Here is a 26,826-nt window from a genome sequence, read left to right as displayed (position 1 = left end):
CCAATCACAGCGTTCCGCCGTCACTTCCGCCCTAGAAAGTAAGGGGAACGCCGGGCGGAAGAAACTCCCAACCGGACCGGAAGGGGCGGGTCCAAGGGCGGTGCTGCCTGCTGGAGCCTCGTGGAGGTGAGTGTTGCTGGCTGCTTGGAGATTGCGGGGAGCGGTTCCCTGCGCTGTGGTGCTCTGGATGGGCGGACGGGGCGGAGGACTCCGTGCTGTGGGCACCAGGGAGACTGGGGGAAGTCCTGTGTCCGCGGCCGTTTGCACCACAGAACCCGGAGCCCGCACCACTGCTCCCGGGCCGGCGAGTGCGAGGCCGCCGGAACTGCCTGACTTTCTTGGGGTTTGAGGGGTGGGTGGTGATGTGCGATAGGAGAGTAGGCAAGGGAATAATTTGAGAATGACAAAGTCGGAGGAAGCGAAATAAGAGAAGTTATTTGAAAAATAAGCAGCTGGTTAAAGTAACTGGCTCCCCGTGGATCCCTGCTTTTGGCTAACTGCTTAGCCCTTTATAGCCCTGGGCGGTGCATTTGAAAAGGGTAAGTTGAGGGTTTCTATGACTTCGAATGAAAAACGGGGAAGTGAAGTGCTAGGTAGCAAACTGTTGCAGCAACTCAATGATGACAAGCTGGGAATAAAAGCGCTGCGCAGAGAAAAACGGATGCTCTTCAGGGAAACAGTCTAAAGAGATGACAGACACAGAACGTGTTTAGTGTGGTGATTAGCAGCAGAAAATTTGGGGTTAGGTTGGCTATAGTGGAGCATGGCTTTGGTACTTCCTGGTTGATTTTGAGCTACTTGTTCAGCATCCTTGTCTGGAAAATGGGTAAGAATAATGGCCTCTTCTGTTATTGAAGAGAATTTTTGTGCACACGTTTTCAAGGTACTAGACACTTCTAGTGTTTTGCTTCTGCTAATGAAGTTACTGGATACAGATAAAGAACTGCATGTGTTATGCACAATAAGTCATTTACTGTACGTTAGGAGCTCTAAGCCTTGCCACTATGTTTTTTGTTTTTTTTTATTTTTTTATAAATCAAAGGTTACTAAAATCTCTAAAACCTTAATAGCTTGGGAGATTGTTTTAAAGTAAAATGAGATGAGGGATTTAGGAAGTAAGGTAGTCCTGTAAGGTGTTCAAGAGGGGGTGCTCTATAGATGTTTGGAACTCTTCATGGATCTAGACACATGGATCTAGATATAGAGATGTGGGGGTCCCCGAGCACCAGCATGCTGTATGCATTTTCCACTGATAATACTCCAGAAGGGTATCTAATGAGCAAGTTCAGTTAAACTGGAGGAATAAGAATAAATGCAGAATTGATTTTTTTTTTTTTTTGAGCTAGGGTGACAGTCATATGTAGCCAAAGCTGTCCCTGGACTCCTTCTGTAGCTGAGGGTGACCTTGAATTTCTGACATTGCATCTCTGTCTTCCCAGTGCTGAGATTAAAGGTGTGCACTACCAAGCATGGCCCATTTAGCACTGGCCGTCTAATCCAGGAACTCTAATATGCTAGGCAAGCTGAGCTACATTCTTAGCCCGTTGTCTTCATTGGCTTAATCTCGGTTCTCATGAGAAGAAAGTGAAGTTGGGTTTACGGTCATCTTTGATGCAGCCATTCAGTCTCAGCGGACCGGTTTCAGTGTCAGAATTTTGATAGTGGGTGACAGGGCAAAAACGAGTTGTGTGGCCGCCGTGAAGCTTTCGTGTTACATGTTAGTGAGGTGATTGTGACAGTGTAAACAGAGGAAGGTGTTGCTACTCTCGTGGGTCTGGGGCATCTGAAGTCCTTGACATGACTGTGTTCATGTCAACAGGCCACATTCACCCAGGGCTTCCTCTGTTCTACACACAGGGTCTGTCGGAATTTGGAGTTCAAGGAGTCCAGCTAGGCTGACCCTGAGTTCCAGGGATCTGTATCTCCGCCTTCTGAGTGCTGGGATCATATACACATTTCTCTGTGCCTGGCTTTTTGTATGGGTACTAGAGGTCATGCTTATATAGCAAGTACTTTACCATGAACCAAGTTACATGCTTTTGACCACATGAGAAATGGTTTGTGTTTGTTATCCTTCCAGAACCAATGTACTGCAAAAACTGAATTTTGTTTATATTCACAGATTTCCTTCCCGGTGGCTTCAGACATCTTACCATGGGGCTTACCAAACAGTATCTCCGATATGTGCCTAGTGCTGTCTTTGGCTTGATTGGCAGCCAAAAAGGTAACATTGTGTTTGTGACACTTCGTGGGGAGAAAGGACGCTATGTGGCAGTGCCTGCCTGCGAACACGTTTTTATCTGGGACTTGAGGAAAGGCGAGAAGGTGAGTCAGAAAAGAGGAAGTGGACACTGACTTTGGTTGGGAAGAGGCCTGACTGACCTGCCTGCATTAATTTGTGTGTGAGCCCTCCAGTGATCATGTCCGTTTGCTTCTAGACAGCTAGAACCAAACTCTGCTGGGTTCTGAGAATCTCAGACCAACAGCTTGCTTCTTAGCTGTCTGTCTTTGTTAATTGTCATAGGCCATTAGTTGTAGCTCTTACTTCTACTTTTGTTTACAAATCCTACTTTTCAAGTTCTGCTTGTGTGCACAGCCACTCGTATAATGTTAGGATTTCAAAAGGACCATTACTCCACTGTGTGAGTGGAGTCTTCTTATATATGCTGATAAGATCGAGCAGTTGCAAAACTCTGCTTTGACTGTGACTGAGGTTGTTCCTTTTCGCTAAGGACATGGAGGTAGGTATTTGATTCATCCCTGTTTACTGTGTGACTCCTAAGAGGTGAGAGGATGGGTAGATTAGGTAGGGAGGGAGGGAGGAAGGGAGATAGATAGATAGATAGATAGATAGATAGATAGATAGATAGATAGATAGATAGATAGATAGGTGTTGCTACCCAGATAGATACATAGATACAGACAGACAGACAGACAGACAGACAGACAGACACTTGTTGCTACCCTTAGCCTCTTGGAGTGAAACCACTAGCACTGTAGTGCCATGCAGTTGTGTTAAAGCCAGGATGGTTTATGTCCCTTTATGAAAAACACTAAAAGTTTGGTGACTTATTTCATTGTCTGGATAATTTGCATGTATATACCAGTGTCAAGCTTGAGAGTAAATGAATACCTTTTGAAGATCTCGTTGTCTCTGCTTGTAGATTTTATCATTGTGCATCAGTGACTGTAAATCGTTGGTACTCACTGTGTTACTGAAATCATGCCCACGCTGGTGTCTTCATGCATGCCTCACTCCTCTGCCTTGGTTTTTATGATTTCAGATCCTTATCCTTCAGGGGCTTAAACAAGAAGTTACTTGCTTGTGTCCTTCCCCAGATGGGCTGCATCTGGCTGTTGGCTACGAGGATGGCTCCATCCGAATCTTCAGCCTCCTCAGTGGTGAGGGAAACATAACCTTCAATGGACACAAAGCAGCTGTCACCAGCTTAAAGTATGATCAGCTAGGAGGCAGACTGGCTTCTGGGTCCAAGGTGAGCCTCGGAGACAGGTGTCACACTGTGTAGAAGCGGGTCATGACCTCAGTTGTTCCGTGAACCTGGATTCTCAGTGTCCAAGCTAGTGCCCAGTTGGGTGAAATAGAGTGAGGAAGATGGGTTTGCAGGGGGAGGGAGTATGCTTCTTATTTTCTGTTGTGTTCTCTTGGAAAAAAAATCTGAATAATGAGAGAATAAGACCAAGGTCCTCTGGAACCCATCATATTGCGGAAGAGCTACCCCAAACTATAAAATAGGAGACCGTGAAAGGAAAGATGGTAATAATTTGCCAACGAATTCTGTAAAATTAATATTATTCCTATGTTTTTAAAAGTTAATGAGTTAAAGCCAGGCATGCTAGTGCTCACCTTTAATCCCAACAGGCAAAAGATAGGGGCACTTGCATCCTTGTGAGTTCAAAGCCAGTCAGCCAGGTTATGCCCTTCAGGGGATACATAGTTGAGACCATCTCTCAAAAGAAAAATACATTATTTCCCCAGCACAGAAGAAGGGGAAGTGAGCTGTTTGCAATTAATAGCTACTGGGAGAGGAAAATTAGTTTTCTTCAGTGTAATGACACTAGGTATGTCAACCACGCTTCAGGCAGGTCCGGTGCTTGGGTAGTTGGCCAACATAAACCACACTTTGTTTTTGTTGTTGTTTGGTTTTATTTTTATTAAGGAGGGAAAAAGAACATGAAGTTGGGTGACTGGGAAGGTTGCGGGGAAGAATTGATTAAAATATATGAAATTCTCAAAAAATAAAAACACAAAGAAGATTGATAGATTTGAAACACAAATTTAAGACATTAATTTTTTTTTACATTTTAAAAAAAGTATAAAAAGAAAGGGGGAACTATTTAATTAAAAAAACTATCTTTTAGACCTTAAAAACTTGTAGTAAACTAAGATATAAAATACAGCCTATAAGAAGTAACACCAATGAAAAAGACACGAGTGAACAGTTCTAAAGAGATGAAGGTGGCCATTATTCCCCACAAATCGTGGACAAAATGAGCATTAGGGGTTGAGATATGGCCCAGTTGGTAGAATATTTGCCTAACATATAGCAGTCCCTGGCTTTGGTCCCTGGTACCATGTAAACTTGTCATATATATGCCTGTAAGCCTAACATTTGGGAGATAGAAGATGAGGATCAGAAGTTGAGGGTCATCCTCAGCTTCAGAGTGGAATCAAAACCATCCTGGAATGTATCAGACCACATCTTAAAGAAACAAAAATATCATTAGTGTTCAGAAAAACAAATTAGAGCGGTTATGAAGACCAAGCATTCTTCACTGAAGGAAGGAAATTGGCTGTCATTTTCAGAAACGTGATAATACCCAGAGTACACAGATGGGAAGCTGGTCTTTGGTAGTTGTATAGATAGATTCAGTCTGAGGACTGCTTTAATTATGTGACTCTAAACTGCAAAAATAACCATAACCTTTAACCAAGAACATCAGACTGTAGTATTTATATGTACTAAGATAAATGTACAAGGATTTATGCATGTGAAATGATCCATATGTATAAAATATAAAATTTAAACTGTGATACTAGAAATTAGAATACAGCAGAATTAATTACCAAAATGCATTAAATAGATGGTTATAAAGTGAGCACATAACATGAACTCTGTTTTCCTCTTTATTTTGTTTTGTGTTTTTGATGTGGGGGGTCTTACTGGACTATCCAGCTTTTCTCCCTCGTAGGTGGGATTACAGGGGCCTGTTGCCATACCTAGAGATTAAGAAAATAGCCTGAAGATCTCATGCATTTACAACTAGAATAAAGTAAACCAAAGTTTTTGCTCGTTATTCCTCGATGAAAGGGTAGACCGCTGCCTAGCCTGCTTTCCTATTTGTACAGGACCCTATATGGCCTCTGTCGCTATTGAGTCCCATTATTTGTGGCCTTTCGTCTTTTGTGGTAAGGAGAATATTTTTTCTTATGTGTTACTTTATCCCTAAGGATACAGATGTTATTATTTGGGATGTGATCAATGAAAGTGGCCTCTACCGTCTAAAAGGACATAAGGATGCTGTCACACAAGCTCTGTTCCTACGAGAAAGGAATCTGCTAGTTACAAGGTAAAGACACTATGAATTTCAGAGTTTTGAAGAGGAGTTGGCCTCGCTCCTTGTTGCTCCCTGCTGTGCTCATGCATGTATGTCGGTGTGTTTCCTTTCGGGCTGCCGGCTTTCCCCCCTTCTGCCTCTCGAATGCTAGAGTTTTGCCGTGAGTCACAGTGTTTTGAAACTTTCTTTTCTGATTCTCCTGTCGAGTGGGCGTTTGTCTTCTAGATCTCTAGAAGGCAGAATGCTAAGCTATGTGTTTGGTTCAGCCTTTTGAGGGAAAATGTGTCGCAGGCATAATCAACATCTGTTAGGTTAAACCATTTGAAAATTTTAATTTTATTATGTTAAAAGTGATCAAATATTGTCAGTTTTATATAGCCCAGTCTATTATAACCACTGTCTGTAAGGCGTTCACTCAAGAAAGACTAAGAGCATAAGGTTTGTCAGGCAGTAATTAGAGAAACATTGTAGTGGCTCGGGAAGAGCTCCAAACCCTGTCCCAGTGGAGATTTGTTAGGGGAATAAGAACAAACAGGTTTTGAGACGGATGTGAGAAGAGCCTGACCTTGATTCTTTGGAGAACATTACATTAGTCAACTTTAACAGTAGGTTACCTCGGTGTTGTGGGATGAGAGAGCTGCAGTGGGCACAGAAACCGTGCGAGAAGCTGCTAAATTAATGCAGGTTGGAGGAGGAGTCCAGGTTTTTACAGATGTCCAACTCGAGAGACCCCACAGAGGAGGTGTTTTCAGTGTGGAGAAGCTGATGTGGGTGACAGGGAGCTGGGAGGTCGCAGATGATCCTGTCCTAGAGAACAGCAGTGCTGGAAGTGAGGTGGGTGGAAGGCAGATGGGTCGTGTGTTCTGGAGCACAGTCACTTCTGTGTGTAGGAGGGAGCTCCTTATTTTCATGGGAGAGCAGCCACAAGGAGAATTGGGATTCGTCACTTTCCAGGGCAATCAGATAGACTAGTTTCTAACATTCCTGCTGTATTATTCTAAAATAACAAATGAGTTGCTCACATCCCTGTTAGTTTAGTGAATCTTCCCAGTAAGATTCCTTTCCGGTTTCTTTCAGTGGGAAAGATACTATGGTAAAGTGGTGGGACCTTGACAGCCAGCACTGCTTCAAAACAATGGTCGGCCACCGGACTGAGGTACGTGGGGGGCGTGGGCTCTGGTTGACCACCGGACTGAGGTACATGGGGGGCGTAAGGGCTCCAGAAAAGCGCGACAAAGCAAAAGGCAAAAGATGGTTTCTCCCCTGGCTTTTCTTGGCTCTTCTTACTGCTAATACTGATCTGCGTGCTGTCTTGAGAGATAGTGAGGTTGGCTGGGAAGAAGCAGTGGCAGCGATTGGGACGGATGTAGCTTTTCTGGTCTTGTACATATAAGCCCTGGGTGGCTTATAACCTTTGAGTTCATTATTTTAAACTCACCTGTGCCTGTTGTATTCGAATTCTCTAGAGGAACAGAACTTATAGAATGGATATATGTGTAAAGGGGATTTATTAGAATGACTTACAGGCTATGGTCCAGCTAGTCTCAACAATGGCTATCAACCTATAGAATGTTCCGAGAATTTATTAGTTGCTCAGTCCATGAGGCCGATGGCTCAGCTGATCTGTGGATGCCAGGATCTTGAAGAAGTAGGCTCTAGTGCCAGTCAAGGGATGGATTTGCCAATGAGAGTGAGAGCAAGCAGGCAAAGAGAGAACAAGCTTCCTTTTCCACGTCTTTTATATAGGCTGCCAGCAGAAAGTGCCCAGATTAAATGTGCATCTTCCCACTTTAAAGATCCAGATTAGAAGCAGATCTTTTCATTTCAAATGCTTTAGTTAAGAAAAAAAATCCCCGGCGGGTGGTGGTGGCAAACACCTTTAATCCTAGAATTCAGGAGGCAGAGGCAGGTGTGTCTCTGAGTTCGAGGCCAGCCTTGTCTACAGAGCAAGTTCCAGGACTGACTCCATAGCTACTGGGAAACCTTGTCTCAAAAAATAAACAAAAAGGAAAAAAAAAAATCCCTCACAGCCTCACAGGTGTGCTCACTCATTTGCGGTAATTCCAGATGTAATCAAGTTGACAAACAAGAATTAGCCACAGCTGTGGAGACATTTAATGGTACGTGAATTGCTTTTCCCAGGTGCATACATAGAGCAAAAGGATAGTTTTATGTTTACCTGAACAAGATTTATTCAGCCAAGTTCAGAGGATATTTTAAATATCTTTGCCTTCCTTTATGTCAGGCATTCAAAAACATACTTGTAATAATGAAGGATTCTGATAAAGAGAATTCTATGAAAATTTATTGGCAACAGTATTGCTGTGTCTCCACTGTTTAATTCTTGGATTCTAAAGGCTGAGGGTTATGAAGTAGACATTAATAAGGCTCCTTTTATTTGCCAGACCTTGCCAAAAACAACATGAGACCCTGAATCGTGGATTGTGCTTAGGACTTGTGATGAGTAGCTATTATCTGAACAGGACAGTAGGAGAGTAGAGACATCTTAGTAGCACACAAACAGTTCCCCACTGGAAAAGTGCTTCAGTTAGTGGGTTGGGAAAGCTCTCCTTAATACACTGTTCCTTAGACTTGAAATGCCAGGGGGACTTCAGTATAGTGAATGTACACTTTTGCAACACTTCATTATGCCCCTTGGAGTATTAAAGATTTATCGAGCTGTTTTTTTTATTCCTAGGTGTGGGGCTTGGTTCTGGTTTCAGAAGAAAAGAGATTGATCACTGGGTCTGCAGACAGTGAGCTGAGAGCCTGGGATATCACCTATCTGCAGGAGGTAATGACTGTGTTCAAATCATGGCCAATTGCATGTTTTCACAGTTTGTCTTCTCATAGAATCAGATGAAATAGAAGGAATTCTTACATTGATGACCTGGAAGTTCTAAGCAAGACTTTTCTTCACTGTGCATTCTTGCTTTGGTTTATTTAAGCTGAAAAGAGAAGATTTTGGCTTAGAGCTTCTGGTAATAATGTTGTTTAGGTTGTGGCATTTTAGCATTGTATTCCTGGACCTGTGGACATATTATCTGGGTGGACTGTAGAGGACATCCTCTTTAAATAACAGTCTCTGTAGGATGCATGCATTTTTGTACACATATTCTCAGGAGACTTAAAGTGGTTCTCAATTTATGTGGTGGGAGGATTGTAAATTTTAGGCTTAGTTGGAGTTAGTGTGTAGCCATACATCCAGGAGCCATTGTGATGGGTTTTTATATATCTTAGCCTAGCGTCTGTTTTTCCTGTGTTTAAGGAGAAACTATAATATACCTTACACTGCCTCTGCCAGTACCAATACCAGTGGCAAGCTTTCGCTCTAAAATATCTTTTTTTCCTACAAAGAGAAAACTTTGAAGTTAAGGAAGAGTTGAGCCATTAGTTTTTAGTACTATTATCTACTCATATATAGTCCTCATACCATGGAAGGTCAATGGAGATTGTATAATTAATAGTGTTTTGCTGTATATAATGCCAATTTCTAATACATTCTGAAACTTGTCCTGACATTGAAGAAGTTTATCAGAGGTCACCAGTCAAGATGTTAGTCGTTCTGAGAGGCTTCTAGATCATTGGGGTTAAAAGACATACCTGAGACGTTGTAACTTATTCTTCCATCTTTATAAACTAGATTGATGACCCAGAAGAACCAGAGCCCAAGAAAATCAAAGAGTGTCCTAGAACACAGGACACACCTGAAGCAGAGGACGGTGCTCTTGAGGCGGACGAAGCATCTGAAGAAGATGTAATCCATTTTGTTTCTTTGGTTGGACTGAGTTAGTCGGGCAAGAAAGGGCAGATTTTAGGTCAACCGTCTCCAGTATCATTTTAGGGAATGTTTTGTCACCTGTACATGCCTTTTCAGAGGCTTTAACAGAGCAGACATTTAACCCCCACATCCACTTGCTTCCTCTGTAGCGCATTCTGTCCTGCAGAAAAGCTGGCTCCATAATGCGGGAAGGAAGGGACAGAGTTGTGAGCCTGGCTGTGGACAAGACAGGCCGGATTCTTGCGTGCCACGTGAGTACCAGGCTTAGAGAACAGTAACACTCTTCCTTCTTAATTTTAGAGTTTAATAATTCAGAAAATGGGTCTGGAATGATAGCTCAGTGGTTGAGACCAAGTAACGCACTTGCAGAGGACCGGGTTTGGATCCCATTGTCCATGTTGGGCTTTTCACAGCCACTTGTGACTCCAGCTTTAGGGGATCTGATCAGACATGTCTGACCTCTGCAGGCACCTACACTCTCAAGCACATACCCACACAAAAACACACACCATATAAAATTTAATTAATTTAATTAAAATGAGTGTCTAATGTTCTAGCATAGCATTTATAACATGAATGAAAGTAACTACGTTTGTTATTATTAAAGACCACTTATTAAAGGTTAGCTTTTCTCATCAATGTTAAAGGCGTATGCTCTGGCCTTCAAAGGAATACTCAATAGGAAGTTCTATTCCCATTTATAGACGAGACAGCAAACCCAGAGAGATGAACTTGTTCGTGATGATCCAGCCAGTAAGGGAAAACACATAAATGTTGCTGTTTAGGTCTTACCGTGTATAAGCTAAATTGTAAACTGTCTGTCTTAGACTCACATTGCCTGCCTTTTGCCTTTCTAGGGAAATGATTCTGTGCTAGAAGTATTTTGTATCCTTTCCAAAGAAGAAGTTCAGAAGAAAATGGATAAGAAGCTGAAAAAAGCTAGAAAGAAAGCAAAGTATGTTTTAAAAATAATAAGTGATAATAAAATATCTTGGGTAGCCACATACTATAGAGAAACTGACTTTTAAAGAAAACACTGACTGGGTTACATTATTAGAGCTAAAAACTAGAGAATTTGTGGGGTACTGGTACCACAAGGTTTGAATTTTTGATTCGTACTTCTTTATTCCTAACACACTTCTGAGTCATACTAAGACCCTCACAGAAATAGACTGCAGACTCCAGGCACACTGGGAATGTCTGTGCCCATATCAGGGACGTGCAGGCAGGCGATTCTGCAGCCTGCTGGCCAACCAGGAGCAGAACCCCAGGACTCCAGGTTCCCTAAGAGACACTGAGACAGTGTCTCAAAGTGGAGCATAGTTGAGGAAGACAGACATCCTACATGGGTATCTGGCCTCCACACACTCAAACATACCACAAAAGACCAAAGAAAGAAAAAAGTCTTTAATGGGTGATTTATCAAATTTAAAGGTCATTTTAAAATCATTTGATCAAGTGTTTTAAGATGTGTTCTGGTTCACATGACAGGGTTCAACTATCTGCAGGTTAGAGACGTGCTGAGGAAGTTCTAGAGTTAGCTAGAGAAGTCCATCAGGAACACCTCAGTGCAGAGATTTGGGTGACAGAGATCGCAGGAGATGATACAGGCCTGTTGCCTTCCCAGGCTGTTTACTAAGGGTGACCAGTGAACTGTAGTCTGCTCAGTTCTCAAGGTAACCCTGGTGGCCAGGCCACTCCTCCAGCATCATCCGCTTGTTTGTCCCAGGACCAGAGTGTCAGTTGGTAGAGTGAGAATCTCCTGGAAAATTGATAGGTGATACTTCAGGTGTGTTTCCCTTTCTAGGCTGAATACTGACAGTGGCGGGGAGGACCCAGAAGCTAGTGTCTCAATGACTCTGCAGGATGAGATCCATCGGGTGGCCAATATCAAGACTTCTTCCAAGATCAAGTAAGTGAAGATCTAGTGTCTTAAGTATTACAGAGTAATAAGCTACCAAGTATCCCTGGCATGTCATGATATTTGGCATTATGTGTGTGAATTAAATTTGAAGGTGGTGATCATGTCACATTCACAAGCCCACATGACCATTTTTTTATTATTCTTCTTTATTGATACTTTCAGGCTGCCAAATATGTGTCAAAACTAAGAGCTGAATGCAGATTTTATTTATTTATTCCTTTTTTACTTTAAAATCCTATGCTGTGGGTCTCTGGGATGGTCAGCAGGTGTAGGGAAAGGTGCTTGCTGCCGTGCCTGACAGCCTTCTTTGGTCCCTGGGCCCGTGTGGGAGAAGAAGAGAACTGGCTTCTTCAAGTTGTCCTGAGCACCACCCGCATGTGGTCCATATACATGTGTACACACATACACACTCAAATAAGTAAAAACAATAATAAAAATTTTAAGGTCTGTGCTCTACTGCTGCTCAGTACCCAGAACAGAAAATATCTAAAGTTCTGTATGCACAGTTAAACCGTAGATTGCCGTAAGCTTTTCTTAGGAAATGTTGGCTTCATGAGCCAAGAGAGAGCTGCAGTGTTTGTGATGACTTCCCTTGCAGATCCTTTGACCTGATTCACTCACCTCAAGGAGAGTTAAAGGCAGTCTTCCTGCTGCAGAACAACCTGGTGGAACTGTATTCACTCAGCACATCCCTGCCGACCCCTCAGCCTGCCAGGACAGGCAGGATCACCATTGGAGGTCATCGCAGTGACGTGCGCACGCTGTCATTCAGCTCGGATAACATAGCTATGCTTTCAGCCGCAGCTGATTCCATTAAGATCTGGAACAGGTCTGTGAAATGATTCCTCCATTGAGTAGAACTGCCTTTTCTTTGCCTTTTCTTGGATGTTTTTGGTCCTCTTGATGATTGGCTCTTATTCTCAAGAACCTAAATACGGTTCAGTTAAAAGATACAATTGGTGCATTTTGGCGGTTGGTCTGCGGAGCTTCTATCAGATTTTGGTGTGGGGCTGGTGAGACTGCTCAGCAGGTAAAGGTACTTGGCACCGAGGACCTGAGTTTGATCCCTGGAAAGTGAGAACTGGCTCTTGCAAGTTGTCTTCCACCCTAATATAAATGTGCCTGCTCCTCTCCGTGAATAAAACGGAAAAATAAAATTAAAAAAATAAATATGGGGTAAAACAAACCAAGGTTTTCCTTCCTTTGAAGCTTTGGCTGCATTTGGCTAGAAGGAAGCAGACAGCCGGTGCTCCTTTGTATCTGAGTCTACATGCCATCCGAAGTCTCGCTCACCACTCTGCCCTCTCCTCCGCTGTCTGACCTCCTTCCTCTCCCTCAGACCTCGGGTAATTCAAATACTCCAATGCTGATGCTGTTGCTTCCAGTCCACCATCTAGAATCACATTCCGTGTGCTCTCATAGAATGTTAATTTAGCGACTCTCTGCTAATTACATTTGTCTATATCCATATAGAGTAAACAGGAAGTATGCGAGGCTATGACAGGTATAAGAGAGCATACTCTTTTTTACAGAAAACTTTTTTTTAAAATAATTTTTTTTTGAGGCGGAGTTTCTCTCTATAATAGTCCTGGATGTCCTGGAACTCACTCTATAGACCAGGCTGGCCTCAAACGCACAGAAGTCTGCCTGCCTCTACCTCATGAGTACTGGGATTGAAGAGGTGTGCCACCACTGCCCAGCCTTACAGAAAATTTTTATATAGACTATACTAAGTATAAAAATCAGTAAAAAGTCAGGTGTGGTGGTATACGCCTTTAATCCTAGCATTCAGGAGGCAGAGGTAGATAGATAGATCTCAGAGAATTGCAGGTCAGCCTGGTCTACAGAGCGTGTTCCAGGACAACAAGGGTTATTACACAGAAAAACCAGGCCTCGAAAAACCAGATCGAAACAGTAAGTTATTAACAGCGTTACATGCTGTACACAGTCGCGTGTGCTGCACTTCACATTAATTTCATCTCAGGTTTGCATACATCAGCTTCACTAAAAAATGTAAGTACACACAATGCACTACAGTGGCCAAAAAGTTGTTTTTAAAGATTTCTTTTTATTTTATGAGTGTTTATCTGTGCATGCCTGGAGCCCATTGGGGTCAGAAGAGGGCATTGGGCATTTGTATCCACTGGAACCTGATTACAAAACAGTCGTGAGCTGCCTTGTGGGTGATGGTAATCAAACCCAGGTTCTCTGGAAGAGCAGCAAGTGCTCTTAACCACTGAGCCATTTTCTACTCCACTATAGTCTTAACAGGACTTCCAAGTATGTGGTGTGTCGTTGACGAAAGCCTTGCAGAGAGGGATGTGTCTGTCTACATTTGCTGAATGAATAAATGTTAATATTCTATTAAGTGAATTTGTGGACTGGAGTGAGAGCTGAGCAGTTAAGAGCACTGGCTTCCTTTAAAGAGGACCTGGGTTCAAGTCCCAGCACCCACATGGTAGCTCACACACAACCATTTGTAACTCTAGTTCCCCAAGATCTGACACTCTCTTCTGGCTTCTGAGGGCGCACTACATGTCTATGGTACACAGACATCCATGCAGGCTAAATATGCATGTTTAAATTAAGAATAATAATAATAAAATTAATTTTTAGGTATTAGTAAAGGTAAGACAAGACATTTCAAGCTGAAACTCTATGCTCGTCTCTCCTAGGCCTTGGAGGCTGGGCTCTGTGGAGCCCTGCTGATACTTTGCTTACCTCTGCTTTCGTATGGTCTCTTTTTTGACTAAGATGAATATGAGCCAAGAGTTAGACTTGTCTTCTGTCATGTCAATCTCTATGTGTGGCTCGGTGCACTGAAACACGTACTTCTAAGGTGGGAAACGTTGCTTTATCATGAACTCCATGTCCCTTCTTTCCCCCAGGTCTACCCTGCAGTGTATCCGCACGATGCCTTGTGAATATGCTCTCTGCTCCTTCTTCGTTCCTGGTGACAGGCAGGTGGTCATAGGAACAAAGGTAAAGCTGGGGCTTTTTTGTCACTGTCTCAAAAGATGTTCAAGAAATTGAATTTTTTTCGAACACATTGGTAATTAATTTATTAGAGGTAGATAATAGTTTATTGACCTTTTGGGGGTTTTTACAATTTTACTTTCTTGTTTAAAAAAAAATCAAATCATCTGTCAAATTACAAAAATAAAAGGCATTAAAGTCAATGAGGTAACTGCCACCAGCATTTTGGTAATTATCCTGGCATGCATCTTATAAATGTATGTAATTATGTTTAATTGATGGTAGTTGTAAATAATAAAATAAATATATTATCAGGTTTGACAGAACATGGTACTCTAAAGCCATGACAGCCTGACCAGGTCTTCATTCTTAGATTTGTCATCAGTTGGGACAGCCATGAGAAGACACGGATTTGGATTTCAGATTGTCTTCCAAACCTCGCAGAGAATGCTGCTTCGCCTGTACAGCAATGATGACAGGGCAGAGCCCCGTACTCCAGCACTTAGTCGCTTTGCAGCCTTTGAAAGGCTCCTTTAGCCCTGTCCGCCTTGCTTTGGAGTGCAGACAAGCAGTCTGGTCCCAGCGGAAGCAAGTAGTGAGAGCAGAATGGAATAGAGTTTTGGGGGCATGTGTTTGTTTTGAGACAGAGATTTTCTTTGTAGTCCAGGCTGCCTCAAACTTAAAATTCTCCTGTCTTAGCTTCCAAGTGCTATGACTAAATTTAGTTGTGGGGTGTTTCGAGAAGTATTTTTAAGCCGGGCGTTGGTGGCACACACCTTTAATCCCAGCACTCAGGAGGCAGAGGCAGGCGGATCTCTATGAGTTCGAGGCCAACCTGGTCTACAAGAGGGAGTTCCAGGACAGGCTACAAAAGCTACAGAGAAACCCTGTCTCAAAAAACCAAAAACAAAAAAGAAAGAAAGTTTCCATTTGAATTGTTCAGATGTGTCTATAGCCATGGTGTTTCCCTTTTGAAGTGTGGAACCAGTGAAAGCAGCAGAGTCAAGAACTTTCCATAGCTGTGTATGAAGGCAGTTGAGCCAACATTAACTCGATGTTTCAGTGGGTAGCAGTCTGTCCTCAGATAAGGAATACAGACAGTATTTAGACAGGATCCATTTTCTGAGCAGTTGACCTGTGTTGTTGCTTTTCTAAACTCTGTGGACATGAATCATGAAACTTGTAGATTTGCTCTTACAGCTCTGTTCACTTTCCTAGACTGGAAATCTGCAGCTTTTTGACCTGGCCTCGGGCAATCTCCTGGAGACAGTAGCTGCCCATGATGGAGCTCTGTGGTCCATGTCTCTTTCTCCAGATCAGGTAACTGCAGTGGACTTTAAAGGCCTAGGCCTCAGCACTTGGGCTGCACTGTCTAGTGTTGCCTCAGAAGGCTCACCTGTGTGTCTGATCTTTAGATTTCACAGAGATGTCACCTCACACCTGTAGTGTGAGTAGCTTCCATTGCAGAACTGAGTAGTTCATCTGTTGATTCTCAGTAGCGTGGCTTATTTTTAAACAGTGGTTTGTGGTACTTTACAGGGGGAAACATTTTCTAAACACATACAGAGGATGAAGTATACTTTGCCCTTCCCGCTTTAGTCTAGCAATGACTAGAGAAATTATTTAGCAAATATTTGAGCCCGATAGCTCAGTAATAAGTGCTTGCATTCCTAGTGCTTCCTCACCTGGAAAACTGCACGTTGAGCCTAATCCAGGTGCTGCTCCCACGTTTTGAGTTTGGTGGTTTTAGGTTCTTCTTTTTTTCTTTTCTTTTTGATAATACTTTGGCATTTATCCAAATATTCTCAATGATAGCAATTCTTTATCCACTGAAAGTATGTATTTTTGAAAAAAGTAAATACAGAGTTTAGCGTAGCCACTGTCTGTTAGGATAATGTACATGTGGGTATGTGTGCTATGAGATGGGACAGCAGAGACCGCAGTTGATTTTTCTGAATTTGGAAAACCCTTACAAGGGTGCTTAAAGCAGGGACATTGCAGGAATGGTGCATATGTTTCTGAGGTGAACACTGGAAACGGACTACTCACTTGATGCATGTGTGTTAAACTAATCTTACTGCTTTGTAGCAAATTCGTTTGGCTTCTCTCTTAGGTGAAGTTGAAAAAATAAAAATAAAAGAAACGCCATCGTATTCTTTAAAGGCTTTTCTTAATGATGGTAACAAGATGTTACCTAGGACTTCAGCGATCATACCTGTCAGTGTTAATCAGGGCTGGAATTGTCAAGTGAAGTCCCCAGTGGAGCAGTGGGGCGTGGGTACACTTTTCTTCATTCTTGTCATCCTCCGTTAAGTAAAGAGAGTTTGAGGCTCTTTTGATGTGTGCTCTGCAGAGATTTTGGGCTAAAATGGTTTCTTAATTGACGTGTCATTTAATTTTCAGCGTGGCTTTGTGACAGGTGGTGCTGATAAAACTGTCAAGTTCTGGGACTTTGAGCTGGTGACAGACAAAAACAGTACCCAGAAGAGGTGAGCAGACGTCTGTGTGGGGCTCTGGGCTGAAGGGCGAGCTGTCACTGTGTGTCTCTGGGTCAGGTTTGGAACTGTGTCCTGGAGTTCTCATCTGTCTGTGACTCCTCCCTTGCTGCTGTCTGGGTAGACTTTCTGTGAAGCACACCCGAACCCTGCAGCTAGACGAGGACGTCCTGTGTGTCAGTTACTCCCCCAATCAAAAGCTGCTGGCTGTGTCGCTGCTGGACTGCACTGTGAAGATCTTCTATGTTGACACTTTAAAGGTACAGTGGCTCTGGCTGGGAATTGGGGACAATCTAATGTGGCTGTTCTGTTTTAGTCAATTTTTAGTGTGTTACACTTCATTATTAGCTCTTAGATGCCGCTCTTCTCCAGCGAGAGACAGAAAGGGAGTGGATCTGGATGGGAGGAGAGACCAATCAGGATATTATGTGAGAAAAGAATCTATTTTCAGTATAAGGGGGAAAAATTGGACGATACCCAGCGATAGTATATTTCTAAACATATGTTTATAAGAACAACTTAAGGGTATTAGAGACACCAGTTGTGTTGCAGAGTTTGTCAGTTTTGTTTAAAACAAGCACTAGTTCATGTGTTCAGAAGATGTGTAGACAGAAATCCCTGTCCAGTCATAGCTAATAGCTTTAAGCTCTGCTAATGGGTCCCATACCCAAAGTCTCAGGACTGCATTGGCCTCAGAATAATTGTCTCAGAGATACTGTGTGGGCAGACTCTGAGGTGTAGGTTTTGGGGAACCTGACTTTCTTCCCTGAGCTTTAGTGTTCATGACAAGTACATGTAGGGTCTGCGTAGTGGTAGACACATGCGATCTTAGCGAGCAGTCCAGAATGTGTTTAGCATTATAAATTTATATTTGGCTCCATGTGTAACAGCTTATATTTGTAGACAAACGTGAGTGATTTCTATTCTTTCTTTGTTTAGTTTTTTCTCTCACTGTATGGACACAAACTGCCTGTCATATGCATGGACATCTCCCATGTAAGTAAAGTTTGTGGGTTGTCTTCTCCAAACTGAGCTTCTCTCAGTTCTCAGTGTGCTGCTTGGTTGTTCAGCACTGGCACCATTCTGTTGAGTTCATTACCTTCTTCCAAAAAGTCACAGGTCTGTATTCCAGTCACAGCTTAAACACTGTCTAAGTCCTTCAAAATACCCACTGTGACTCTGGCAGATTGCTGCTCTAAATTCCACGATTGGGTGGCCATCCTAAAACACATGGCTTTACAGCCAGCGTCCCTTTGCAGCAGGATGACACCGGTGAGGGTTTGAATACTGAGGTAGTCTGCTGTCACATTTCCCCTAGTGACTACAAGTGAGAATGTGTATTTGGAAAGTGTCTACTTTTCACCAAAAGGGAACTAATGGAGCCCATAGCTGTAAGATCCTTGTATTAACACAGCCATTTGAACCTAAGCATGAGAGAATAATGATGGGGTGTGGGATAGAAGGCCCCTTCTAGTAGGGTCTTTTCCAGCCTCATTTTCTCTTTACTTTTCCTGCTCTCTCCGCAAATCTCTTTCCAGAGATGAGAGCACCCCCCCCCCTTTTCTTATTTAACTGAATGAACAGATCAGCTGACATTAAGCACAGCACTGTGCTGTTGCACTCTCCTGTGACAGGGTCAGAGTTCACAGTTCATGTGTTCGCTTTCCAATCTCTAAGAAGCTCTAGAGGTACAGGTGTTCTGGGTAAAGAAAATTCTTGCCCTATTTTAATGCTTTTAAAGAAATGAGTTAAATGTTCTGCTTAGCTTTTGTCTAGTTTAATCAAACATTAAATAATATGTTGTTTCTGTGCCCTAGGATGGAGCGCTAATAGCAACCGGCTCTGCTGATAGAAATGTGAAAATCTGGGGTCTGGACTTCGGGGACTGCCACAGGTCTCTCTTCGCACACGATGACAGGTGGGTGTCGTCTTGGGAGAGGATCTATTGATGGTCTCAGGTAGTGATAAACTGAAAGTCCCAGGGAATAGGCATTCCCAGCTACTGTAAGCGTGCCTAGCTTACTGACCTGGCATTCCTGACACCCGCCTCTTTCCACTCTTAGTGTTATGCACCTACGGTTTGTACCTAAGTCTCACCTCTTCTTCACCGCTGGGAAGGACCGCAAGATCAAGCAGTGGGATGCAGACAAGTTTGAGCACATCCAAACGCTGGAGGTAACCCTCGCCTGCTGTGCCTGATCAGTGCTTTCGGAACTTTCTGTGAGAATGCTTACCGTGCCCACTAGCATAAGCAGGCAGGAAATGATAAGTAAGTTGTGATTCCTTACGTCGGTTTGGTTTTTCATTGTCCAGGGGCACCACCAGGAAGTATGGTGCTTGGCTGTCAGCCCCAGTGGAGACTACGTTGTATCAGCATCTCATGACAAGTCTCTGAGACTCTGGGAGAGAACGAGGGAGCCTCTTATTCTTGAGGAAGAAAGGGAAATGGTAAGGCCTTTGAGTTTGTTTTCAGGTCTGGTGGGAGTAGCTTCTAGACTGTCCCCGCTGAAGTTTCCCGTCCAGTGCAGTCACGCTCACACGGGAGGCGTTCCCAAGGCCAGGTGGACAGAGGTGCCATTGGTGTCCTGGTGCTCTGAAAGAAGCCCTTTCCACCACTTCCTTCGCTCCGCACAATCTGTTTTCCCTCAGTATAACTTCTGTGTGTCTCTTGGCAGCAAAGGGAAGCAGAGTATGAGGAGAGTGTGGCCAAAGAAGACCAGCCAGCGGTAAGTGGACCTTTGGGGATACTGGAATTGCTTAATTTCAAGAACTTATAGTGAGAGCGGAATTGAGATTAGATGCCAGAGGCACTGGCAGCTAATGTGAGAATCAGTTTTATTCAGTTATAAAGTCAGTTCTGTGGCCAGTTTGTATGAAGATTCTCATCATTATGGCTTTTTCTTTTTGGAATAAAACTTTATAAGAAATTATAATTATTGAGCAAAACAAAAATTTAGATTAAGAAGATTGAGAAATTGGATACTTTATGAACATTTGCAGGATAATGCTTATGATGATACAAATAAAACATTTAATATTGTGCCTGTCCTCAATGGGAGACAGTGACTATGGCATTTTTGTAAAATAATACCCATCTTGTTATTTCTTTGTTTCTGGCAGGTTCCAGGAGAGACTCAGGGTGACAGTTACTTCACCGGGAAGAAAACAATCGAAACAGTCAAAGCAGTAAGTTGGCAGAGGATTCTGACTTTTTAGTAAAAGACTTACCCAGTGCCAGCCACATAGCCCTGTATGGCGCAAAGGTATCATCATTTTTGTCTGATGCCCTTGGCCTAGCATCTGACCAGGGTGTAGCTCTTAGTGAGGGAAGCTCGTCTCCTCCTGAGAGTACACCTTCGGTGTTCCCAGGAGCTGCTCTGAGTCCCTGGTACTTTGTCTCTTTCTTACAGATTAAAAATAAGGAACATGCTGACACCCAGATGCTGCCTTGCACTCTAACTGGTGTGCCTTTATTAAGCCGATTCAGGCTGTCACTAGCCAGGCCGTCCCGTTTCTGTGTCTTGGGCTGATGGGTGTGTGTTGGAATGATCTTTTCCTTTGCCATCTTCTGTGTAGGCTGAGAGGATCATGGAAGCCATCGAGTTGTACCGAGAAGAAACTGCAAAAATAAAAGAACACAGGGCCATTTGTAAAGCAGCGGGGAAAGAGGTGAGCCTGTCCATCAAGTTATGCACCAGGGAATCTTTACAAAAAGAATTCTGGCCGGGCGGTGGTGGCGCACGCCTTTAATCCCAGCACTCGGGAGGCAGAGGCAGGCGGATCTCTGTGAGTTCGAGGCCAGCCTGGTCTACAAGAGCTAGGTCCAGGACAGGCTCTAAAAAAGCTGCAGAGAAACCCTGTCTCGCAAAACCAAAAAAAAAAAAAAAAGAATTCTGAAGGTCATTTTGTATTTAACTGTAATTCACGTATTAAAAGAAGTAGAGGAACTGTGGGAGCAAAGGGGGCTTCTGTATAAAAAAGGAAGGCTAGGAAATAACAGACCAAGGTGATTAGTATAAATGTGTGTTCCTACATAAGCTTGCAGAACAGGATATCAGACCAAGGTGATTAGTATAAATGTGTGTTCCTACATAAGCTTACAGAACAGGATATCAGCTTCAGATTGTTAAATAAAATGCACTCATTCATCCATCCATTCAGAACTGCAAGGCATGGTATCTTTTTTGGTATTCCTTCTGGTGTTTGGGTCTTTTTCAAAGTTTTAAAATACCACTAATGCCCCATCTGCAGCAAGTTTCATCAAAACCTATTTTTAATGACTTGGCTTAATAACTTCTTCTTAGGTTCCTCTTCCTGTCAACCCCATCCTGATGGCTTATGGCAATATTTCAGTGAGTAGGATGTCTGTTTCTCTTTAGTGGGGGTTCAAGGGTTAGCTTCAGATACATGGAAGGCATTATGATTTAGTGCCCTACCTTTTGTCTCCAAAAGTCTTTCCTGCATCTTGATATCTTCTAAAATAGCTTGTGTCTCAGAGGGCTACTAATGAAGCCAGCTTCCCCAGGAAGTGTGTGCTACACCAGCCTGCCTCTTCCACCTTTAGTGCTTCCTCATCCTCAGATCCACAACCTCTGAAGAGGTGTTCGTTTAAATAACTCAGACGTAAATCTTTAGAGGACCAGTTGAAGAAGGGGGGAGATGAAACAGGAGAATATGTCTATCTAGGACTTGCTAATTGTTGGCCATTTTATTTTCATGTCTCATTCATTACAATAATCTTAGAAGATCTTCATGGTAGAGATATGAAGTGGTCCTAGCTTACAAGGAAGTACAGTCAATAAAGGAAATAACTTAATTATAACCCCAAATCTGGCCAACTCCAAGCCCACACAGCCCTGCGATGTTAGGCCACTTTTTTCAAATGGGATGGACTGAGAGGGCCCTAGTGGAAAGCACGAGAGAGATTCACTAATGCTGCTGTCCTTCCTTCGTAGCCTTCAGCGTATGTGTTAGAGATCATTAAAGGGGTCAAGTCTAGGTAAGTCCCTGTGCTGCTGGAACTCGCCAGGACAGTCATGGGGTGTCTGAGAGGGGAGTAGATGTTGGAGCTGCTACTCACCTTCCTTTTCATTTTGTCAAAATTTTAATGGAAAACAATTCATTCTAATACATTTTTAGGGGGCTGGAGAGATGGCTCAGCAGTACTGAGTCCTGAGTTCAATTCCCAGCAACCACATGGTGGCTCACACCACCTGTAATGAGATCTGGGGCAGTCTTTTGGGCTGCAGGGATACATGCAGGCAAAACACTGTATACATGATAGATAAATAAGTCTTTTTTAAAATACATTTTTAAGTATAAAAAACCAGGAAGCTCCTGAAGTATGAAGGATATTTTAAAGGACAAATGTTATAGGTAATAAAATAGTAAAGAACCAATAAGATGCCACCTCAGAACCTGTTCTGTTGTGTGTTTAGTTCCACTTAGTTTGTGTGTATACACAATTGGAATCGTAAATGTACTGACCGGCTGGGCCACTCATGCTCCAGGGAGTCACTGAATAGGTTTGTATCTTAATTCTTGCTCACATGGGCCTTGAACATTTGTTCACATTATTAATATTTTTCAACAACACATGGGATTGTTGAGCATGAGGAAGTATCATTGTTTGCTGCATTTCTTACTTTTGCTATTATCGATGATGCCTCAACAAACAAGTTTATATATGTGTCTGTGCTCTTATTGAATATTTTAATATCCTTTTAATATATTCATTTGATTAAAAGTTAAAGTCCACAAGTATGTAAAGTTTTTGTTTATCTTCTTTTTGTTCTGGGGTAGTCAGTCTGATTGGTTCTTTTTTTTTTTTTTTTCTTTTTTTTGGTTTTTCGAGACAGGGTTTCTCTGTAGCTTTTTCAAAGCCTGTCCTGGAACTAGCTCTTGTAGACCAGGCTGGCCTTGAACTCACAGAGATCCGCCTGCCTCTGCCTCCTGAGTGCTGGGATTAAAGGCGTGCGCCACCACCGCCCGGCCTGATTGGTTCTTAGAATTTGACATTCTGAAGTTTATTTTCCTAAATTGTACATATAACTCTATAAAAAAGGAATAGAGATTTCTGAGGCTAATGCTGAGCTTTCACTAAAGGAGTATAAAGGAAACTTGATAATGGAATGCAGTAACCCATTCCAAGATGGGAGGTTTTCTCTTCTAAAGGGTGAGCGTTCTTAAATTAAGGAAGAAATTTCCTATCTGAACTGAAAGCCTCTTGAGATTTCTTACTGGAATTGACATGGTACTGGAACTTGTTTTAGAAGAAACAAAATTAAAATGGTTAAGGATCAGTGTGCGAATCACTCAGTTGCACAGTCATTGTTATAAACTCTAAAGCCTTGAAATACAGTTGCACACACATACTGTACATCCATATACATACAGCCAATATATAATAGAGTATTCACACACTATACATATATATACATGTGTATATATATATATATATATACATATACACACACAATACATAAATTGAGTGTAACAGTATGCGTGTATGTATATCGTGAGAGAAGCATCATGAAGTTGGAATAGAATGGAATTTTCTACATGGCTTTGTGAACAATTTTTCTGTAATACTTATAGTTTCCTCATTATTCAGGGACTAAAATACTACCTAAACAGATGAAAGATGTTTAGAAGAATCGTTTTGAGTGTAGGTGAATATTAAATAAATTCTGAATGGATAGAATCTACTTGACTATAAAAGCAGGAAAAACAGTAAAGGGAAAGATGAGTAGCCGATGATGCTAAGGAGTGCGGTGTTTTGTTTTTCCTCCTCAGTGAGCTGGAAGAGGCTCTGCTTGTGCTGCCCTTCTCCTATGTCCCCGACATTCTCAGGCTACTCAACGAGTTCATCCAGACGGGCACGGACATTGAGCTTCTGTGCCGCTGTCTCTTTTTTCTCCTCAGGTAACATGTTTTCACAAATGCTGTCTGTTCAGCCAGACTTCTGGTGTGGGCCAGCTGAAGCTTGCATGGCTTGCGGATTAGAGATTCCTTGTTTCAGTATCAGACTGTTACAAAATAGCGCTTGCCTTTGGGTGGTCATTCTTTCCTTTAAAACAAGGATCCCGCTGGGCAGTGGTGGCACACGCCTTTAATCCCAGCACTCGGGAGGCAGAGGCAGGCGGATCTCTGTGAGTTCGAGACCAGCCTGGTCTACAAGAGCTAGTTCCAGGACAGGCTCTAAAGCCACAGAGAAACCCTGTCTCGAAAAACCAAAAAAAAAAAAAACACAAGGATCCCAGTGACCTACTTTTCAAAGTCACATGTTGTTTTGGTGAAACCTAAGCTGCAGCTCAGGATGCAGTCTATAGTGATGCTAGGTAACTTGTTCCCTAGCCAGTTTACTCCATTTTGCTTTTAAACTGTTGAGCTTAAGCTGCTCAGTTTTGTGCTCACAACATTTAAAGAATAGCTGATTAATTTCTCTGGGTGTTGACAGACACAAATGGAAATGGAGGGGACACAGGAAAGGGAACTAAAGGACTTACAAATAGTTAAACAGATACTTGGTGAAATGACTTAAGCATTTATTTTGCTTGTTTTGAGACAGGATCTCACTGTATTTCCCTGCCTGCTATGTAACATGTATGTAGGCCAGGCTGGCCTCAGATTTGCCTGCCTCTACATTCTGAAGGCTAGGATTGCAGGTATATGCCACCATAGCTGGCCTTATTAGGTTGTTTTGAGGGAGGATTTCATTCTAGCCCAGGCTGACCTTGGACTCACTGTATAGCCTAAGCTGGCCAAATTAATAGCCATCTTGCCTTAGTGCCAGGATTAAAATGATGATCTACCATGCTCAGCTTTTTCCATGAGTGCTAAGGTTAGAACTCAGGCCCTCATGCTTGTATGGGAAGCACCTTACTCACTGAGCTCTCTCTCCAATCCCCATGTTAGTTAGCATTGTTTCTTAGATTCCATCCTGTCTCTAGAGATTTCCATTGTCAGGATTTCTCTGGTTGTGTGGTAGATTTCTGAGAAAAGATGTGTATGTATCATCAGGTTTAGTATAGTATTTTTCAAATTTTCAGACTGAATGGCGGGAAACTTAGGTGATTTTTGTTATTGTTTTTGTTGGTTGGGTTTGTTAGAAGCCTGTGTTTTACTCTCATAATGGTAAATTGGATCTATATCTTGTCATCTGTTTACTGTTTTTAGGGGGGCCAGTAGGGCTATGTCCTCTCTGCAGCATGACTTTTTCTTTTAGGATTCACTTTGGCCAGATCACCAGCAACCAGATGCTCGTGCCTGTAATAGAGAAACTAAAGGAAACAACTATTTCAAAAGTCAGGCAAGTCCAGGTAAGCGTCTGTTACAGACATGTGGACATGTGCCCTAACCGTGCCATATGCTGTCTGTCACAACACCAAACAGACATAACCTGTACTTAGGGTTACTTTCTGTTAGCATTAGTACAAACAGAACTTTTAAAACACTAACAGCAAGAGTCCTTAGAGAGGGGAAGAACTACAACAACACATACTCAGAAGCCTCTTGCTTTAACAAAACAGCAAAGAATTCCATTTCCTTTCTTGTGTTCCTTGCTAGGATGTCATTGGCTTCAACATGGCGGGTCTCGATTATCTCAAGAGAGAGTGTGAAGCAAAGAGTGAAGTTACATTTTTTGCTGAAGCTACTGGTCTCTTGGAAGAGAAGAGGAAACGAAGAAACAGGAGGAAGATGATTTTAACACTGACTTAGAAACTGAAAGTCTGTGGATTTTCCTGCTTCCCCTAAACTTTAAGGAACATGTAAACTAAGCCGTGGTGGAGCTGGCATCTTAAAAATACCAGAAAGGATCGTGTTATACATCTTCGGGTTCAGCTGTCAGCTTGAGCTGAGGAAATCCAACATGGCTGTGTGATCTGGCTCCCTTCCTTTGGACTGGGCAGAATTCGTTTAAAAATCTATGTTCTTCAGAATTGAGCCTTTCTATTGTATGTAACAAGAGCAAAAGAATATTTTTTTGATTGTGTACTTGGTTTATTTGAATTGAAATAGGCATTTCAGAAGTGTCTCATATTTATGGCAGAGTATTTGTATCAGAGCTTTTCCATTTAAGATAATCATGTTTATTGTTGTCCACTAACCATGAACTAATAAAATAGTACCATGAACTAATAAAATAGTACCATGAACTAATAAAATAGCTTTTTCATTAAAACCATTTCGGATGTCTTGGTGACCGTCTGAATAATGGTGGATGGGGTCTGCTGTAAATATGTCTGTCTACATGGTAGGAATTTGGGGAGGTAGAGGTGTCTAGAAAATGATACCTCTGGGTGTGAGCTTTTCTTTGTGGGGAATTTATATCTTCTTAAGATAAGGACGAGAGGGAAGGCCATGCTGAATTTGTCTTCCAAAATTTGTGTCTGATGGAACCTGAAATGTGACCTTGTTTGTAAAATGATCTGTGAATATAAGGTCATTGAGGATGAGGGTGGCCTCTAATCCGTGCAAAGGGTAACACAGAGAAGTTGACAAGGCATGTGGTGTGTAAAGGAGGCAGAGGATGGAGCGATGCCAGTACTTGCATCTAGACACTTAGAGGAGCCAGCCCTGCTACTGCTGGTGCCTGGAGTTTACACCTGGGGCCAGCAGGCTATGAGAGAATGACTGTAACGATTTATTGTGCTTCTGTGTGGAGCTCAGGAAAGGCGCAGACATTGTCATTGCCTTGGTGGCTCACTCTAATGGGACAGAGCAGAGTTCTCAGGCTTTATGATGGTACTCACAACAGCAGGTCGCAAGAATTCTGTGAGCTGGATGCTGACAAGATTTCTAAGAATGTAGAGCAGTGCTACTGCTAAATTTTTGTTTTAGAAAACAGCGATTTATTTTTATCTTTAGCCCTCCTATATACAAATGGCAAATGGACTGAGAAATCGAGGAAATAACACCTTTTACAATAGCCTCAAATAATATAAAATATCTTGGAGTTATGTGCTATAACCGAGCAAGTGAAAGACTTACGTGATAAAAAAAACTTCAAGTCACTGAAGATATCAGAAGATGGAAAGATCTCCATGCTCATGGATTGGCAAGATGAATAT

General features: G+C 42.4%; 1 protein-coding gene across 3 annotated transcripts; it reads left to right on the top strand.

Annotated features, from left to right (window-relative positions):
* Positions 1 to 84: 84 nt before the first annotated feature.
* Wdr3 (WD repeat domain 3) lies at positions 85 to 25,940 on the top strand. 3 transcript variants are annotated; one of them, XM_038311774.1, is made up of 27 exons: positions 85 to 126; positions 2,123 to 2,325; positions 3,285 to 3,494; positions 5,471 to 5,589; positions 6,655 to 6,733; positions 8,276 to 8,371; positions 9,221 to 9,334; positions 9,508 to 9,609; positions 10,216 to 10,313; positions 11,166 to 11,270; positions 11,881 to 12,111; positions 14,171 to 14,264; positions 15,477 to 15,578; positions 16,662 to 16,747; positions 16,878 to 17,013; positions 17,693 to 17,749; positions 18,571 to 18,671; positions 18,817 to 18,928; positions 19,067 to 19,201; positions 19,429 to 19,479; positions 19,874 to 19,939; positions 20,330 to 20,422; positions 21,058 to 21,105; positions 21,709 to 21,752; positions 23,549 to 23,677; positions 24,981 to 25,074; positions 25,322 to 25,940. In XM_038311774.1, exons 2-27 carry the CDS (start codon positions 2,155 to 2,157, stop codon positions 25,472 to 25,474), a joined length of 2,826 nt encoding a protein of 941 aa, XP_038167702.1. In that variant the 5' UTR covers positions 85 to 126; positions 2,123 to 2,154; the 3' UTR covers positions 25,475 to 25,940. The 3 variants fall into 3 exon arrangements, with proteins under 3 accessions (XP_038167702.1, XP_038167704.1, XP_038167703.1); XM_038311775.1 differs by lacking the exon at positions 85 to 126 and adding an exon at positions 147 to 539; XM_038311776.1 differs by lacking the exons at positions 21,058 to 21,105; positions 21,709 to 21,752; positions 23,549 to 23,677; positions 24,981 to 25,074; positions 25,322 to 25,940 and adding an exon at positions 20,637 to 21,011 and having other exon boundaries at positions 20,330 to 20,462.
* Positions 25,941 to 26,826: the final 886 nt, after the last annotated feature.

This window comes from Arvicola amphibius, chromosome 14, assembly GCF_903992535.2.
Source record: "Arvicola amphibius chromosome 14, mArvAmp1.2, whole genome shotgun sequence".
Lineage (NCBI taxonomy): Eukaryota > Metazoa > Chordata > Mammalia > Rodentia > Cricetidae > Arvicola > Arvicola amphibius.
Note: the sequence above shows the minus strand (reverse complement) of the source record. Positions and strands in the feature narration are given on the sequence as shown.